At 32.4% G+C, this 20145-nt stretch overlaps 1 protein-coding gene across 2 annotated transcripts; it reads left to right on the top strand.

Annotated features, from left to right (window-relative positions):
• Positions 1 to 987: 987 nt before the first annotated feature.
• On the top strand, positions 988 to 19095 carry LOC141690012 (nuclear cap-binding protein subunit 1). 2 transcript variants are annotated; one of them, XM_074494578.1, is made up of 19 exons: positions 988 to 1143; positions 1574 to 1633; positions 1860 to 1916; positions 2030 to 2101; positions 3409 to 3471; positions 4753 to 4929; positions 6456 to 6587; positions 7209 to 7275; positions 8156 to 8355; positions 10021 to 10091; positions 10357 to 10441; positions 10993 to 11061; positions 11181 to 11299; positions 13060 to 13198; positions 14402 to 14896; positions 15757 to 16056; positions 17718 to 17890; positions 17983 to 18082; positions 18741 to 19095. In XM_074494578.1, exons 1-19 carry the CDS (start codon positions 1057 to 1059, stop codon positions 18846 to 18848), a joined length of 2574 nt encoding a protein of 857 aa, XP_074350679.1. In that variant the 5' UTR covers positions 988 to 1056; the 3' UTR covers positions 18849 to 19095. The 2 variants fall into 2 exon arrangements, with proteins under 2 accessions (XP_074350679.1, XP_074350678.1); XM_074494577.1 differs by having other exon boundaries at positions 17971 to 18082.
• Positions 19096 to 20145: the final 1050 nt, after the last annotated feature.

Genomic DNA, 20145 nt, shown 5'->3' with positions numbered 1-20145 from the left:
CTGACGAGACGATTAAAATCACACGAAAAAACTAAACTCCTTTATATGTAGAAGCATGGGGGCACCTTGAGAAAAGATCAGATAATTTAATACCTAACATAATCACTAATACACGAGGAGTAAATAATTTATTACGATCAACATTCAAATTGTATATGTGAAAATTTTCAACATTGGACCGAAGAATCACTCACGATTCACGAGATCACGTAGTTTGGAAGAAGAGTACAACCAAGTTCTGAGGTGCTTGATATAATGCCCGGGTACTTTTATTAACATCGTTGTATTTTGGATCATGAAAAAAATAAAGATCTAATTATTCCTTTAGACCCATTCATTTTTAACATTATTTAAGATAAATTAGCATATTTTCATTATAAGTTTTAATAAATTACACCACTTTATCCATTTTTTTTATTTCCTTCATTTATTTTAAGTTTCCATTCCCACCATAATATTAACAATCACGTTCATTATTATTACGTTCATTTTTATTAAATCACTTACCTCATTCAAATTATGCGTGACTGAACAAATATACAATATATGGAAAATATTTTAAAAATTGATAATAAAAGCGTGTATAATAAATGTAAATTCTTTTACAAAATAAAATAAAGGTGTAAAAAAATGAGTAAATTTTTGTGAAATCAACCATTTTATTGGAATTTTAGAGTCCATATTTGTTTTACAAATAAAATATCGTAAAATAAATTATTTTGTGAAGCATATTTTGCAAATCATGTTCTGTTATACAGAAAAATATATCATAATGTATATGGTATCAATGACACTAATGAAAACTAATGAAATAGTTAACTCCATAAAATTTAACTCGTAAAAAAATCATAAAAAATACCAAAATTATGCAATAGACCGGTTTCATTTACATTTCCAATTTAATAGTACAAAATTAAAAAAAAACTAAATACTTCTACCTTGAAGCAAGAATGTCAAAATAAACGGGTCGGGTTACAGTTTACTGTGCAAATTATAAATACACAGGAGGCTCCCTCCCTGGACTGGTAAAAGGGGGTTTTGGCGGTAGGATTAAAAATGAGCAGCTGGCGAACCCTAATTCTCCGTATCGGCGAGAAGTCCCCCGATTACGGCACCAATTCCGTCGACTTCAGAGATCACATTGTATGTACTCTCTCTCTCTCTCCCCTCTCAGCTAGTTGTACTCTCTCTCTCTCTCTCTCTCTCTCTCTCTCTCTCTCTCTCTCTCTCTCTCTCTCTCTCTCTCTCTCTCTCTCCCTCCCTCTCTCTCTCCCCCCTCCCTCTCTCTGACTCTCCCCCTCCTTCAGCTTGTGTACTCTCTCTCTCTCTCTCCCGGTCAGGCAGTTGTATAATCTCTCTCCCTCTCTCTCACTCTGTCTCTCCGACTCCCTCCCTAACCCACTCTCTCTCTCTCTATCTCTCAGACATACTATAGTTTGCTTGAATCTGATTACCTGATTAAATTTGAAATTGAGTAAGATGAATTAGATTTGCAGACAGTTTCATATTTCGTTGCACAGTGTCTGCTGCTGAAGATATGCAATTGTTTTGAATTTATGTGTACGAATTGCAGGATACATGTTTTGGGGTGCTTAGGCGGGAGCTAGATCACAGCGAGGATGATATTTTTAAAGTAAGCGTTTCAGTTTTTCTAGATCTTGTTGCTCTGAGTTGCTTAATATTGCGATAGCTAGGGCCTATTTATTGAAATACTGAGAATAGAAGACTGTGAAGTACCCTACATTTGATTTACGAAATTAGATTTAGTGGTGTAGTTGCCTTGTGAGTTCTGGCTCTGTTACAGAGTTGTTTTGATTTTGCAAAGTTAATTTATATGTGTATCCTCTTTAATGTGGCAGTTCCTTCTTGAATGTGCCGAGCAGCTTCCTCACAAGATTCCTCTCTATGGGACTGTGGTATGGTGAATTTTTTCTTTTATTTTTGTCGTCTCCGCATTCTGTGTTTTTCTTGCTTATTGTCTTGAATGTGCTTTGATTATTTCTTGTCTGCTTTGTGCATCATTCTGTAGGTTGGGTTGCTGAACTTGGAAAATGATGGTTTTGTTAAAAAAATTGTTGAAACCATCCACACCAAGCTGCAGGTAAATAAGTTAATGTACGACTGCACATATTTATGCATTAAGCAATAAGCAATTAAGCCATCAGTTGGTATATAAATATTTCTTTGTTTTTTATGTTTTGCTCTTTCTTTGTTTTTTTGTTTTGCTCGATGATGGTTCCAGTACCATACATGTAGTAGTTAACAAAAAAATTAATGCTTTTGTCTCTAATTAATTGGTTTCCCTATGTCGCGTGTCATGAAATTTTTACTAATGGTCCTGTAAGTATGATACCATACAGTTACTGATAGGTCAAGTGATAGACAAAGTTGTTCCCTAATATATGATGTTGTAGACTGCAACTTGAAACCTAAGTTAATATCTCACGCTGTTTCTACATCATGACATCTGTTGCTGGAAGAGGCAAGGGCTACTGGAGAATATCCCAAGGCAGTATAATTTTTTTTTAGATAATTACAAGCCACTGAAAACCCACATTACCTTAGTTTTGATATATTGCCACACTTGTATATTCGTAGAGATGAAGTTTAAGTTATTATTGATTCTAAGATAAGCCACATGGATTATTGTAATTTAAGGACAAATTAACAAGTCTTGTGATCGTGTGATTTCTTTGCTTTATTTGCTTCAAATCCTTTTCTAAATTCCGTTTTAACCAATGGGCTAGCAAGGGTTTGACAAGGGTAACTTAAAAATTTAAAGTTTGAAATAAAGGTATTAATATCATGGTTTCTAATTTTAGATGATCTGTTCTTGGTTAACTTGTCTCTATAAGCTTCAAATATATTTACTCGTAATTGCGGAAACCTCTTACGAGTGCAACAGTGCATTGTTACTTGCGAAATTCGGTATTTTTGACTTGTTTAAAAGTATGAAATATGATTAGAAGTTCATATAGTGTACTTCTCTTAGAATTTGCCCAAAGTTCTGGTTAAAATTTATTGTCACTACTCACTACATTCCAGTGTATAGACCTTTTTATCATCTTGAATAGGATAGGCATGTACCAAAAAGGATGTACATCCGACCATATGATCATAGGTGCCGACTACTATTTCTCGTTCATTATCCCTCTATTTCTCTGCCTCTTAATTTTCCAAAAAGTATGAAGAAAGTGAAGTTTTAACGAGTCTTATTATCTTGAAATTTAGTCTCTGATTTTTCCATTTTGATATGTAGACTAGGCTTAACTGTCCTAGTAGTTTCTGGTTAGGCTTAGACTCTTTAGTGATGCCACAGAATATACGTACCAAATATTGTTTGGTACATCATTTATTGTTGACTTGTACTTGATATAATAATTACTACTTCTTTGTTCAATTTTACAGCAAGCTCTAGATGATGGGAATTGCAACAGGATCCGGATACTAATGCGATTTCTCACTGTTTTGGTAAGTCTACTGCTTCCAGTTATGTATGTATAACAGTGAAACCTCCATAAATTGATACTCGATAATTTAATATCCTCTCTAAAATAATAGTTTTCTCCACGTCTGGACTCGCCAACTGGGCCAGTGTACAAAATTATCAATTTCTATAAGTTAATGAGATAATACTTTATGAAAATTCTTTGTCAATTTATTGCTATAAATCAATAATTCTTCAAAATAAAAAAATATGGCATAATTAATTAAAATACGACTCTATGGCGATTTCTTTCTTGGAAATTATATTCTGTTGAAACTTATGTCGGACTTCTTTTTAACGGTATCTAAGCTATTGATGTATTGTTTTCTAGTGGTTCTTATATTATTACGAAGAGATTGGATGCGATAAGTGTTTTTACATTTAACTAGTACAAGGTCACTATATCTTCTGTAACTTCATTTAAAACTTTACCTTCAATGACTATATTTACAATTTTTCATAAATATGAACATTTCACATGGATTATTCAATGTTGACATCCATTATGTTGTGATAACGTTGAACATAATCAAATTTACTACAATTAGATACATGTTTTTTATTAAAAAAATATAGTAATGATATTAAACTTTTAAAATAAACAACAATTAAAATTTCCTTTTTTAGTTGACAAATTACTATTAGTTACTTAATGCCTCTCTAAATTAATAAATCTTGTGTCCCTACGATAGTAATTTTAAATTAATAAATCTTGTGTCCCTACGATAGTAATTTACTTAGGTTTTACTGTTTTCAGTCAATGTAAGGCCATTGCTTAATGATTTACTATTAAATAAATTTAAGCAACTTTAAATTGATTTAGAATGTTACTAGATCTAATGATTGACATTGTAATATACAGAAGATAATATATTTTTAAATTACAAAGAGTTGGTAAAGTTTAAACTCAAGCTATGTTCTTGTTTTTTTTATTAGTACTAGATAAATTGAGTCGGAGCAAGTCCAATGGTGGTGCAAAATGCGGTGCTATTTCTATAATATAGCATCCAAGGAAAAAACTCCACTCCAATGGGGTGCTAAACATGGATGTAAAATAACAAAATGCTATGCTTGGTGCTAAATATAGAATCAAGTACAATTGCCACATAAGCATGCAAGTGGGCAAATGAATAATAAAGTGATAGTGACAAACATGAAACATAGTTGTGCACTTTAAGATTAGGTAATTGAAATATAGCTTTATTTGGATATGATTAGTGATACCATAAGCTTGCATTTATTTCTATACCCCATATTTTCTACAGATGTGCTGCAAAGTTGTGCAACCAAGTGCATTACTTGTTGTCTACGAAACATTGTTATCATCCGCTGCGACAATAGTGGACGAAGAGAAAGGAAATCCCTCCTGGCAAGCATGTGCTGACTTTTATGTTACATGCATTCTCTCCTGTCTCCCTTGGGGAGGATCTGAACTTGTTGAGGTAGTCTTCTTTTCCACTGTACCAATATTTGTTTAAGAAGTCAGCACTATATGTGTGTCAGAAGCATATGATCCTCCTACCTTCCCTGCTTTATGTTGTAAGGCATTGTTCGTCCTATCTGTCACCTGTCGATAAACCTGCATGCACCATATGTTTCATTTAAATAATGCCACACCGATAGTTGCATATAATTATGTGAAATGGAATAAACAATGGTTGGACTGGCTAGTCTACAGTTGAAGTTGGGTACAACAAGAGCTCATTTTGAAAATCCCCATTCTTTCCTATGTTTAACAAGTAATTTTTGCTTCATTTATCTTCATCATATCACCTGCAATCTCAAGGCCCTGACTTATATATTTCAATGGGATCCATTGCTGTCACTGCCGACTAGTCGGTTTGAGAAAGTCGACTAGAGAGCTCGACTTGCGAATTGTCGACTAGTGCAAAATCCAATCAAAATTTAAAAGGAAAAAAAATAAAAATAAATTCTAAAAACCTACTAAGCATCCATAAAAATCAACAACATGCTAATTTCAACTTATATATCTCTATGTGGGCGTGTTTATGTATGCATACATTGATTAAAAATGAATTTACATGTAGTAAATCAGTAAATATATTAGTATAGTCATCTTATCTATGCGAGTTTATAAAAAGGGAAAATAGATATGTTTGTGTTTAACATTTTTAATTTGTGATTGATATACATATGAGTATGAGAATGGTAGACTTTTGTTGTGGAAAGTCACGCATATAAGATATATATTATTATATATTATTTAGTTAATTATTATTAATTTGTCGACTAGTAAGCGACTATTCGACTAGTCGACAAGAACAAGATGGATCTCCATCGACTCGATTCGACTTATCGATGTGATAACCATTGACGGGATCCCACCTTTAAGTCATAAAACAGGACCGACGATAATAATGGACCAACGTACTTCTCAAACAACTCCTGGGAGGCTGGGACATGGTAGCTATGACTAGAAACAACAAATGTTGCTTGTAATCTATTTAAAATATTTATTCATACTTATGTGAAAGGAAGTTTGAGCAGTAGTTGATGATTTTATTTCAAGGGTCTTTTTAGTGTGTGCCCATGGGCACACTCTAACACCTACTTTTTGATGAGTTGGCTCATTTTAATTGGTGTAGATATGCCAACTAACTTTTTAAATGGGCACACACTAGAAACCGTACTTTTAAATGTTCTATTTCTCTGTTAGTAAACTTATAAGAGTTCATTCCTATCTCCATATGCGGTGTGATTTGCCTTCCAGTACGATAGTCAAAAAAGTCGCTAGTGAACCATGGATTGATCTTTAATTTTCTTGAATATTACTTTTTGTGTTTGGTGTAACTTTTTTATGATTTCTTTCTTTGATGTTGCTTGTAAGATGATTTTTCTGAGTGGAGGTGTTAAATTTCATCATTAATGTATAAGGTGAATTTTTCTCTACTTTAAAAAATATATTTCATCATGCATGTGTTTGATGGAAAATCATATAATTGTGCAGCAAGTTCCTGAAGAGATCGAAAGGGTCATAGTTGGTATAGAAGCATACTTGAGCATTAGAAAGCATGGTTCTGACATCGGTGTTTCTGCTTTCAAGGATTCTGACAGCATAGATAAAGTTCATAGCGAAAAGGTAAATTTTGTAATGCTACTATATATGATTTTGTAAATGTATATTAAAGGTAATTTTATAATAGTCCTGAACATTAAATGGCTTATCTAGGGAGGGAGGATACCGATGCATGTAAGGTGATCCATATGTTGAATATAGCTGTACATAAGTACAACATAGATATCTTATTATGGGTCGAGCTAGAAGTTGAAAGACTAAGATGCTGTAAATATCTAATATATTCTTGTATATCAGAAAATCCGCTTTCTTGAGCTATTTAAAATTCTATGTTTTGTTCACGAGATTAGCTTACAAGGTCTGGAAGATAATATATATATTAATGTCTTGATGGTCAAGAGTATTCCATTAAAAAATATTAGTTTTAAGGAAACCAACTAGCGGATTGTCTGATCGAAGCAAGATTTTCCTGGTACTGTGATTTCGGAAAGACTCACTGCAGAGAATCACTGATAGAATTTAGTTTACAAGTGGACCAAGAGTGAGGTTGAAATGTTGAATTCTAGTCCCTGAATGGAAAAATTATGAGAATATTGTAGAATAAATGTCATTTACTTCAAATCTAGCTGCTCTAGTTCCAGGTCATTTATAAACATCAGTATTTGACATTTGTCTAATGTATAGGATTGTTTGGAAGATTTATGGGGGCGAATTCAAGATCTTTCCAACAACGGGTGGAAATTAGACAGTGGTAATTTTTATTCATGATCCCTGATCTCTGATTTGTAATATATATATATATATATATTTGTAGCAGCCTTTATATATATATTTGTAGCACTAAAGGCTGCTTCTTCAAAATAATAAATATAGTTCTTAAACTATTATCAATTGTTCCTGATCTATGTATGTTTCTGTTATTTGGCTTTAAGTCTTCATTGTCAAGTATAGAGATATAGATGCAGTTTTGTCTATAGTGGAACTAAGAAAATGTATATTGTAGCATGTTTCTTTAAATGATGATACATAAATGTTTTCGGAAAAATTGTGAAGAATCTGTCCACTTGTTTTGTTATAGATATAAAACATGTTTTGCTTTGTTTTTCCTTTCCTTTTTGGAGATCTCCAATAGTAAAGCATGATATTAGTATCATGCTAGAAGGAATTGTTGAAGAGTTTATTCTTAATTTTTTGTGGAACTTCATATCTTGCATTTGACTTGACACATCTCATTCTATTTCCTTACACCACCACCCTTTAGAGATGTTTTCAATATATCATCCTTGTATAGTACCTCTTTGATTCCCTTACCCTTTTACTCTGTCTTTAATATTATCTCCTTTTCTTTGTGCTGCTTTTAATCTTTCTAACAAACTCAATTCTGTCAAATTCTCATTCCCTTACTTTTGTGTAAACACATTAAATTGGATTAAATAAAATGAGATAACATTATAAGAGTCTGATAATATGTGAATGAGAACATAGGGGGAAATGGAAAAACTAAGTTAGATTGAAAACTGACAGTAAATGTAGTTTATATAAATTTCAATTTCCATTTGAACAAATATCTTTTTGAAAGTTGTTTCCTGTCTGATGTCTGATCTGATGGATGCTTCCTATGTTTTTAACAGTACCTAAACCACACCTTCAATTCGAGGCCCAATTGGTTGCGGGAAAGTCTCATGACTTTGGTCCCATCAATTGCCCTGAGCTCCCAGATGCCCCTGTAGCCCTCTCTGGAACTGCATTTGGCAGACAAAAGCATGATGCTGAGCTGAAATATCCTCAAAGGATTCGCAGGCTTAACATATTTCCTGCCAATAAAACTGAGGTAATTTATCTGTTAACCATTATACAGTAGTATCTAATATCAAATTGAAAACTGCTGCATATGCTAATTTTCTGATTAGATTTATGTGGAAGATACTCTTTACCTTTTTATAGGTATTATACCACAGTAGTTTGGTTCAGACCTTTCTTTAAAGATATGTAGGATCTAGTATTTGACCCTCCTATAAAAATGCTTTCAAAATACAGTATATGATTGGAAGGTTACAATAGCTACTTTAGCTAGTAATTTTGTACGGCTCCGATTTGTGACTTGCCATTAACCCGTATTAAGTTCAGCTAATGTGAAAAGTGTTGGATGCTTTGTGTTGAAATTAGTTATTTCGTAAATGTACATGATGAAATCATTTATTAAATACTGAAACTTTATTCGAATTAAATTGTTATTTAAAAGTTAAAGAAACGAGAAAACTCAGTTTGTAGTCTCCTGTTTTATCTAACTTTAATATGTAGATCAAAACGACATACACAGGCCATTTCTCAACTTTAGTTCCCGGAATACCTTGTACAGTAGGTTTATGATAAAGTGAGGAGCAAGGCTATATAGCTGACAAGTATAGATAGCAGGAAGTCGAAATTACGTGAAAATGTAATCAATGAAATTTATTCAAAAGAAGGCTAGCTTTTGAGGCTCTTAAAGTAGCTTTTATTAGCGGTCTGCTAGAGTACATATAAATTTACGCATATATAGCATATTTTCTAACAATCATGTCTTGAACAAGAATACATAAATATTATACATATGAAGAAGATTTGAACTAACAAGGATGCAAACTAAAAAGAAGCCCCACAAGCAACCAGGAGAGTTGAACTATTTAGCCAACCCAAGTAGCCAACGCAAGCAGAAAAGGGATAAGATTTAAATGTAATCGGTGTACGTATGAAGAACAAAAGATCAGTATGTTCTAGTTGATTACCCATGGGTCTGGTTGCATAGAAATGTTAAAAGGATGCTTTTTTTCTGCTGATATCCAATTTTTATACTCTATTATAGTATTATATGCCGAGGCAATTGCTTGGGAATTTACAAGTAACAAGTACGAAGTTCAAATGCTGACATTCACTACACTAACAGATAAATTGGAACTTGTTCTATGTATAGTCGCTTGACAATAAATACTATAATTACTAATCTCAAACCTACTTAACAAGGTGTTTAACTCCTTGTTTCAAAAAATTTAAAACCTAAACCTAGTTACATACCCATTGTTATATAGTTCTATAATAGAAATTCTTCCACACTAATGTCAATCTTTCAAATACTGCAGTCAGCACTGAGAGAGTGCTTGCTTTTTGGAACTTCAGTTAACTGAATAAGAAAAAAATTTCAAAAAAAATATACTTGCACTTCACATGCTCTGTAATTTTTTTCCTATTAAAACGCTAGACACATCTTACACAATATAGATATATCTGTTCTGTTAATAATATTTTGCCCATAAAAGTATACTGTATTGACATTTATCCAAACCGATACTTCAGATATTCTTCTTTTCAACTATCTTTATATTTAAAATTTTGTTACGAGGTGTAAACTGAGGTATTAGTCGATCAGACAAAAGATTTGTAGTTGAGCTATTTAATATGCTTATTATTTGGTCTCTGAAGTTGCACATTATTCACCATATTTGTTACCTACTGATGACAGGACTTGCAGTCTATTGATCGCTTTGTGGTGGAAGAGTACTTCTTGGATGTGCTTCTGTTCTTGAATGGCTGGTGTGTACTGTGTAGACTTAACAATGCATTAGTAGTTTTTACTATGTCTTGAATATTTTTATCTTTTGATTACGAAGCTGTATCCACAGTAGCATTTTTGTTTGCTAAAGATAAAGGGTACATTTTTACTTGCAACAGACAGGATTCCGTTTAAAATATAATATATATATATATATATATATATTGAGTGCTGAAGTTTGGTGCAGAGTTTTGTTGCTTTACTCATTTTAATAAACTTTTGATGTCTTAATTTGCGCAAAGCTAGTCGGAAAGAATGTGTTTCGTACATGGCCGGTCTTCCTGTTCCTTTCCGATACGAGTATCTGATGGCAGAGACGATATTTTCTCAGGTAATTTATTGAATTCTCCTGCCCTTGTCAAGCAGATGGCTGAGTCTTCTACTCATGTTTCTTGCCTATGTTTCTTTTTCTGTTACAGTATACTTGTTCTCAGTTTTCTGTTCTTTTTTATTTAACTATTCTATGTGGTTCTGATGCATTATACTGATATAAGTATCAAGCAATATTTGTCTGGCATTATCGAGGGTTCCTTGGTGGTATTGTCTTTTTTGCTGGATATTTAAGGCTGCTTTAGAGTTAAGTGATCTTCTATTGTCTATACTGTCAAGTAAGGTAATATGTAAATCAAAGAAATGTGGATATACATTTTATGTTGTTATATCCTCTCTAATATTGCACAACAAATTATAGAATTATGAGAAATCACCATTGACAAAATGTAGTGTGACGTTTTTTACAATTTACATCTTTAAATAAATGCCTTTTTCAAGGTAACATATTTTTTTTGTTTTTAATAAATTATGCAAGTTCAGTATTCTATTTCACATAGTAATTTTTATTTAAAGCATAATCATGGCTATTGATATCTGCTGTTTTTTCAGCTTCTTTTACTGCCTCAACCTCCATTCAAGCCGATATATTACACCTTGGTTATCATTGACCTCTGTAAGGTATTGTAAAACCAGCTCTAAAGACTAAGTTATATTCTCCTTGGATTTAAAGTTCTGTAAAGACATCGTTTGTGCTTTAGTTTTCTTAGTGTATTAATGAAGCATGTTGAGTTTGTTAGGCTCTTCCGGGTGCCTTTCCCGCAGTTGTGGCTGGTGCTGTTCGTGCTCTTTTTGATAAAATTGCAGAGTTAGATATGGAATGTCGGACACGTCTCATCCTTTGGTTCTCACACCATCTGTAAGTCGCTATAAAAATTATGTATGATTTATATGCATCCTGTAACATAGAACATTTGATCATGTACTTTGAAGTGTTAGAAATGTGAAATGCACTAAATGTTGTTTTACTCTGGCGGTCATTTGCTAAGCTAAAAGAACATGGTGTACAGTAAATTTATCGTTTAAATGGGCTGTTATTATGTTGTACTACTGTGTTGTGGTGTTCCGAATGATGTTTTTAGATGGTTTGGCATTTCACAAGCGCCGTCATACTATTAATCTTCAGTTATTTGTCTTATTTATAACCTCATGGGTCCCTTGCACTGAAACTTCTCCCTACCATCTTGTTCTAATTCTCGTAGTTAATAGTTTCTCAACGTTTAGAAATGACAGCTTGAGGTGATACTTACATAATGCACACCTTGTTAGGCTGATTAACCTTACTAGAAATTAAGGTGTATGGCCAGGCAAAACATGAAAATCCAATCAGATTTGGCTCTCGTGAGCTTATAATATCATCATATCACGCGGCTCTCTCTTTTGCATAATTTTGAAAGTTGGTGTTAATTGGTCACTAGTAAGCAAGATAAATATATACTAGGTAAATTTCGTGTGAAATTTTTGGTTCTAAAGATTGTTGATTCATGACGCTTGGGCATAGAAGTAGAATTTCAGATTTGGTGCTAGTAAATGGTTATGATTATATAACTTACATTAAACAATGATTCTGAACTGAAATATGCTAATAATAAGATCAAAGGTGTTGGAAAGTTGTAAGCATAATGGATCCTTTAAGTTAGTAAATAGGGTTATTCATGGTTATCACGTCGGTGAGTCGAGTCGAGTCGAGTCGACCAGAGTGCCCGACAAGTCGATTCGCGACTAGTCGGGATTAGTCGTAGACTAGTCGACACTAGTCGGCAATGTATTAAACTATAAATATATAAATATAGATATATATATAAATATTATATATGTGTGTTCTAACTTCTAACAACCCATTTTTTCCTTTTCTCTTATATACATAGGAGATCTTAAATACTTCTTCGGAAGTTTAGGGTCTTCAAACAAGTCATAGGCTGCTTTGTTAGTTTGATATTCATTCTCCATCTGCCACAAGAATTGAACAGCCAAGTTAGAATACAAGTAAAAAATCAAATGTAAGTGCATAAATAAGTTGGAACAATAGGTGTGTTTACTGTGTATTATGTAGGTGTTTGTATATATAATTATATATACATGTTTTGAGCTACTGTGTCTGTGAGTGTGTGTTAATGTTTGTAAGTGTGTCTAAGTGTATATATACATGTTTGTGTGTGTGCATATATATATATAAGTGTCTGTGTGTGTAAAACTGTATATATAAAAGAGGGAAAAAAAGAATTGAAGATTACCTGGGGTTTTGAGACTTGAATTCGCTACTGGGCACTGTAGAGTGGCTATGTTAGGTAAAAAGCGGGGCTGAGCTTTTGTTTTTAGGTTCTTTTACAACCCCTTCTATAACCGGGTTTGGGCCTTTTCTGAATTTTTGAACCAGTCGGTCGACTGGGTCTTCTAATCGACCCGACTAGTCGCCCCAGTCGACAAGTTGATAACCAGTCGCTCGAAACACACACAAAGCACAAGTCGACAGTTCAAGTCGCCCTGCTAAAAACGACTACTCGACTAGTCAACGACTAGTCGCGACTAGTCGAGCGACTCAACAACAATGGGGTTATTTAAACCATATTTTCACAGTATATGTATGGTTAATATGTCTCTTTATCATTGATTTCACAGATCCAACTTTCAATTCATCTGGCCGTGGGAAGAATGGGATTATGTGTTGAATCTTCCAAAATGGGCCCCAAAACGTGTGTTTGTTCAGGAGGTTTTAGAAAGAGAAGTCCGCTTGTCATACTGGGACAAAGTTAAACAGGTAATGATTTGTAAAGTTCATATAAAATAAAATGGTAAGATCAAATTGTCACTGGTGTACATCTTACACATATATATCTTTTTTTTTGCTAAATGCACATATGTATTTACATAATCTTTTTTTCCCATGTCCTGGCTACCGGGCGAGTTCGTTATCTACCTGGGCAACTATCATGAAAACATCATTTATTATAATAGTTTGTTATCATTATTCATTACCCCCAGTCTTGTGGACCAAAATTTTTTAGACTGTTCGTCACAATATGAAATTGGTAAATATAGCAGATTGAAACTATCTTTGGGTTTTTGGTTGCTTCGACAACCCTACCATGTACTTGTTCTTATTTTGTAGCGCGTAGGAATAACAGGCACTTTCATGTAGACTGCTTTCTGTAGTGAAGTTGTCCCAGGTTCTTTGATAACATTTAAACTGCCAGTTTGTGTATATGTGTGTATTCGAGCACCCATTTGGCACTTGGACATCTATATGATGTGTCTAAGAGTTGGTACAGTTTGGTTGTTTAATAAGCACTAGCCTATAGTCCATGCATGAAGAGATTAATTTTAATATTTCTTATCTTATTAAGGAATAATATTTACACTTCGAATTGAAATTTCGTATTTCATTTGTAATCGTGTGAGGATAGTATTATTTATTATATAATTTTGGTCTATTTCCTATCTATTGTAACTTATTTTGTGATATCAATTTTATTTTAATTTTGGTATTTGAAATCTCTAGGCTTTTATACTATTTGATTTATTTTTCTATTTGTTATTATATTTTTTTTACTGTCTAAATAAATTTGAATGAGTTTAACTTCTAATATAATTAATAGAGTTTGCAGTTATGTTGGATACATGCTTTATTTATTTTTTTAGTAAAAAATATATTCATTTTTTTTTGGAAAGTGCTGAAAAAGTTTTAGGAAGGTGTTAACCAACTGACCAAACGAAACCATGTTTTGCTTATAATAGTATAGTATAGATAAATATTTGGGAAGGAAGTAATTTAGCTGTTTTGTTTGTTGCAATGATGTATAGTCTCTCAAGACAACTACCATACTAGGTGAGGTACATTACAATTACAACCAGATAAATTTTTACTTATTGGTTAATAACCTAGGTTAAAAAATTACATTTTATCGATCTCGATATTATTACATACACTGTATTTTTGTTTACTCTCCCCCTCTTTATGTAGAGCATCGAAAATGCCCCTGCATTAGAAGCGCTCCTTCCTCCAAAGGGTGGACCGTCATTGAAATACAGTGCTGAAGACACAGATAAAACTGAACTTGCACTTTCTGCTGAAATCAAGGGCATGGTGAAAGGGAGGAAAACGGCTCGTGAAGTTATTGTGTGGATGGATGAAAATGTGGTCCCTGTTCATGGTTTGGATGTTGCTGTCAAAGTGATTGTCCATACTCTTCTTGACATTGGATCAAAAAGCTTTACTCATCTGATTACAGTCCTGGAGAGATATGGCCAAGTCATTGCAAAGATTTGTCCTGACCAAGAAAAACAGATTCTGCTGATAGACGAGGTCAATTTATTTTGGAAAAAGAGCACTCAGATGACAGCCTTGACAATTGATAGAATGATGGGTTATCGTCTTATATCTAATCTAGCCATTGTTAGATGGGTCTTCTCTCCAGCTAACGTTGAGTTATTCCATACCTCTGATCGTCTTTGGGAGGTACCATCCTACCTTTGCAAGTTCATTTTGTAATTAGATGCAATCGTCATCAAGTCTGTACTTGCTATCTGCAACCTCGGAAACAGTCTCTTTATGAAAAATAAGGGTAAGGCTGCGTGCATCGGGACTTCCCAGACCTGATGATGTGGGAGCCTAGTGCACTGGGTACGCCCGTAATGTCATGCATTTACTTTTCAAGAACTGTTTATCATCTTTTGGAGCCGTTATAGTTTCCTTAGAATATTAAACCTATTTCTTAAATATTAGGCAACATGATTACCGTAATTACTGATTACAATTGTGTATGCTTCGACAATAAATTAGTGACTACTGTTTTTAATGAGAACAAAGTACCCAGTTAGTTTTTGCCCTTAAAAGGTGAAGACTTTCAGCATGTTTTTGACTTGTTGGAAAATTTCTACCAGTTCTCAAGAATTTGACTTTGATTTGTGACATTTGTCATGGAACATTCCATTTAGTTACTGGAATGGAGAATGGAAAATATAAAATGGTTTGCTCATTTGTGACATCCCTGCTTTGAAATGTATATTTTCAATAACATGTAACTATTTACTTTGATATCTGATTGAGTTAATGATATCCAAGTAAAATTGTGTTGATATCAGCCTCCTAGTAAGTTCAATAGGTCTCTCCCTCTTTCTCTTAAATTGCACACACAATAGATGTTGAGAAAATTATTTTTGTTCTACATCCAGTAATTGCTTGACTAAACCAACTTGGACTTTTATGTTATTTCTGCAACATTATATATGTCTACATCCTTTCCTCTATCTAACTCAGTGAAATTCTGTAATATTAATACCATAAATATGTTGATTGATCACTGTTCTTAATCACAGATTCTCAGAAATGCTATTAATAAAACTTACAATCGCATTTCTGATCTAAGAAAAGATATGTCAATCCTCAAAACAAGTGTTCTCTCTGCTGAAAAAAGGGCATCCGAAGCTCAAGCAGAGCTTAATGCTGCTGAAGGAAAGCTTGCGCTTGTCGATGGTGAACCTGTTCTTGGTGAAAATCCAGTGAGAATGAAGCGTTTAAAGTTGAGTGCTGAGAAAGCGAAAGAGGAGGAGGTATCTGTTCGAGATTCGTTAGAGGCAAAGGAGGCTCTTCTTGCTAGAGCTCTTGAAGAGATTGAGGTCATTACATGATCTTTAATTTTTATTGTATACTTATATATATATATATAGAGTTGGGTTCAGTGGAGACCCTGGAGACATGTATAACTGTCGTTAGATTTTGTAGGATTGTGCAGTTAGAGATGAATACAAATTGAGAGATATATTAATACTTATAAACCTAAGTCAAAATAGAGTGCATAACATATCGTACACCTTTATAAATAGAGTTTCTTCAAATTAAAAAATTTATTACTTTTAAATATAAATAAAAAATATAATGCAACATGTAGAATAAAATATTATGTGAAAAAATATATGAATATTTGATTTGCAAGTTGTATTATATCTTTTTATTTAGGTTTAAAAGTAGTACACTTCATAATAATTTTAAGTACTACACTCAATTTATAAAATTTATTTTTTTCAAATAATATTTTTTTTCTGCAAATTGTATTATATTTTTTATTTAGGTTTAAAAGTATTGTATTTTAAAATTTTAAGTACTACATTCTATTGATAAAATTCTACACTATGTTCTGCACTTTTTTTAATATATTTTTTATATAATATTTTATTTTGCATGTTGCATTATATTTTTTTATTTAGGTTTAAAAGTATTACATTTTATATTTGAAGTGCTACACTCTATTTATAAAGTTCTACACTATTATTTTAATATATTTTTTTCACATAATATTTTATTCTGCAAGTTACATTATATTTTTTATTTAGGTTTAGAAATATTAAATATTTATTTATGCATAGAGTGAGTACTTCAAATTATAAAATGTAGTACTTATAAATCTAAACAAAAAAAATATAATGTAACATGTAGAATAAAATATTACGTAAAAAAATATATTAAAAAAAGTGCAGAACACATTGTAAAACTTGATAAATAGAATGTAGTACTTAAAATTATAAAATATTATACTTTTATACCTAAATAAAAATTATAATTTAACTTGCAGAATAAAATATTATGTAAAAAAATAAATTTAAAAAAATGATAGTCATAACATATTGTAGAATTTTATAAATAGAGTGAAGTACTTAAAATTATAAAGTGTAGTACTTTCAAACCTAAATAAAAAAATATAATACAACTTTCAAATCAAATATTATCTGAAAAATATATTAGAAAAAATAGAGTGAAGAACATATTGTAGATTTTTTTAATAAATAAAGTGTAGTAATTTAAAATATAAATTAAAATGTATCATTTAAAATAAACAAATAATATATGAAAATTATATTCAAAAATAAAATTCCAATATATAATTTAGCCTAAATTTATGTGGAATAAGAAAAAACTATGTAAAGTACTAGTGCCCTTAATTTTAGATTTTATTTTATACACATATAATGTAATCTGAGACCTCCATTTCTACCCATCTAACGGCCTATAAATGGGACTCCAGGTCTCCAAATAAAAAACGGACTCCATTGAACTTTTACCTATATGTATATATATATAAACAAAACTTGTGTTATATATGTTGGAATCAGTGCGAGTTCTCTCCAGGGGATGCCATTAGATTGCTGGTTGCTTATCTCTAATATAATTGGGTTCTTGTATACAATTGACACTTCGTGCTAATTTAAAGCGCATAATTTGCATGAATTTCTGTGTGTGTCAAGTAAATTTCTTTAAGCATAACCTTTATGCCATTTTACAGACATTGCTGCTCGCTATGTATAAATGCTTCTCACATGTTTTGACGGGTCGCTTACGTGATGCGTTCAAAGATAAAGAATTGCATAGGTCAGATGATACTGACGGGATGGCCATTGATCTTGAAGATTCATCTGCAATGGATCTGGATCAAGAGAATGTAGGACCCAAAAAAAGGTATACCTGCTCTGATCTATTCTTTGCAAGCAAGCTATTATGCGTTTCTTACTGGTTATTTTCCCCAATTTAACTGTCAGTAATACCAACAGGGGGAGGACAAGCAGCGGTTACAGTGTAACCGAAGAGGAGCAGTGGTGCTTATCGACTCTAGGTTATGTCAAGGCCTTCTCAAGGCAATATGCTTCTGAAGTAAGTTTCTATTACATCTCAACCATCAATGTTGTGATTTCTTTTCGAGTTATTCCTTTGCTTTCTGGACATGGGAAGCAGAATTTATATAGTATAACATATAAAAGAGTAGTGGAAACAATGTCATTCTGATTAGAATATTAAGATGACTAGGTGAGAAATTCCAAAGAGGCCTTGAGAAGAATATTAAGGAGATTTATGGGGAGAATAAAAATACAGACAGAAAATGTTGGGTATACTTAAAAAGGACATACATTATCACAAAAGAGTCTTGCGGTCTCTAAAGACCTTGTGTTTAGAAGCACTGTTTAGCGAGTGTTGTTTGTTTGACCATCTTTTGTAACCTTTTAATTGGCAATTGGCAACTTTATAATAATGTTGTTTATTACTTAGGAGCTGGTGATCATGTATGTCTAGATATAAAAATGGCTTGATTGCTTTATAACCCCATGGAACTTTAAGAAACTGCTATGTGCTAAAAGCAGCAGAGTTTGTTCACCTTTTGTTTTAATTTTTTTCCTCATGGAAACACGTGTGATGATTTCAGAAGTGAGAAAACTTTATCCTACCATATTTCTGTCTATATGCTTTTTCTTTGTATTATAGGAACTGGCTGCTGACAGTATTATCTCTTTCATGCCTGTTTTGTGTTGAACAGATATGGCCTCACATTGAGAAGCTAGAGACAGAAATATCAGGGGAAGATGTTCATCCACTTTTTCTAAAAGCTCTTTATTCAGGTTTAGGTGTGTCAACGGAGTCATAACTTATGTTGAAATGTATCTGCTAATGTATTATTTGATACGTTCTACACATTCTATGATCTATGTATCTGTTGGGATCTGAAAGTGTAAAGATCGGAAGCATAGTTGTGAATTACGTAGTAACGTAGTCAGCTAATGATTTCATAGAGTTACATGTACAATTTGAGTATTAGGTAACACAGCAACTTGTAAGTGACCATTAAAGAATGCTTTCTTTCTGTAGAATTTGTCGTTGCTGGTTTAATCATCTCCCTGATGTTTTGAAGCAGCATATCGCAGTTTCACACCGTCTTTTTCTATTTCAATCTAAATTTTGGAAGTACTGATATGTTTGTGACATGGCATTTCTGTTTTATTTCTCTTTTTGTTTTTATTTCAATATCTGCTGGTTTTAGTTGCAAGGACAAATTGTTTGTTAATAGTACTCCAAGGTAAACTTTTGAGGTGTCCTTTTTCTTATAAATAACAGTAATAATTATACATGATAGTTTGAAATTTTGGAGAAAAAAGTCAAACTTCTTTAGTTGTCAGTTGAATTTTAAAGCAAAACTACTTGCAAAAAGACCTTGTGATAAACCAATTTTGCGCTATTGGTATCTCAAGTTATATTGAGATTTCAAATATAAATCAGCATAACTTGTCAATATTAATTATGTAATTTCACCGCTATTCTAAAAATCACTGATTTCACCGATTAATTCTTTCAACGTGCTCTGCCGATTCGTTTTTATAGTCCGATTAATCATTACACATTTTTCTTAAATTAATATATTTATTCTAATAAATTAATTATTTCTCTATTTTATTAAAAATATTTGATTAATTCTTCGATTAATCACCGAAAGGTTACTCTACCGAACAATGCCAATTTCCGTTTTTTAGAACAATTAACTTCACAGAGTAAAAAAGTAAATGAATATTTAATTTTTTGACAACTATAATGTTTTTATAACTACAAAATTGAAAGAATGCTCAAAATACACCACTTTTTACCTTCAACTGCCAAAAATCCCCGATGCGCGCGAACCGCCTAAAATACCCACGAAATACACATTTCAGGGATGCGTATTCAGCCATTTAAATTTTAACAAAGAAAATTTTAACAAAGAATACGCATGCAACATGCGTATTCACTTTTGATTTTACAAAGAATACGCATATTCAACATGCGTATTCAAAAAAAACAAAAAATGATTACGCATGTTGAACATGCGTAGTTTTTGTTAAAATTTTAAAAAATGAATCCGCATCCCCCACATGCGTATTCAATGGGTAAAATAGGCGGAACATCCTGCCAAT

This window comes from Apium graveolens, chromosome 10 (genome assembly GCF_009905375.1).
Source record: "Apium graveolens cultivar Ventura chromosome 10, ASM990537v1, whole genome shotgun sequence".
Classification (NCBI taxonomy): Eukaryota; Viridiplantae; Streptophyta; class Magnoliopsida; order Apiales; family Apiaceae; genus Apium; species Apium graveolens.
This window is presented reverse-complemented; position numbering and strand designations above follow the sequence as displayed.

Excerpts from the sequence above, each read along its gene's own strand:
- LOC141690012 (XM_074494577.1), top strand. The coding sequence starts at position 1,057 with ATGAGCAGCTGGCGAACCCTAATTCTCCGTATCGGCGAGAAGTCCCCC. Across the intron at positions 8,356-10,020 it reads TTCCTGCCAATAAAACTGAG|GACTTGCAGTCTATTGATCG; the intron begins GTAATTTATCTG and ends TACTGATGACAG. Across the intron at positions 16,057-17,717 it reads GAGCTCTTGAAGAGATTGAG|ACATTGCTGCTCGCTATGTA; the intron begins GTCATTACATGA and ends GCCATTTTACAG.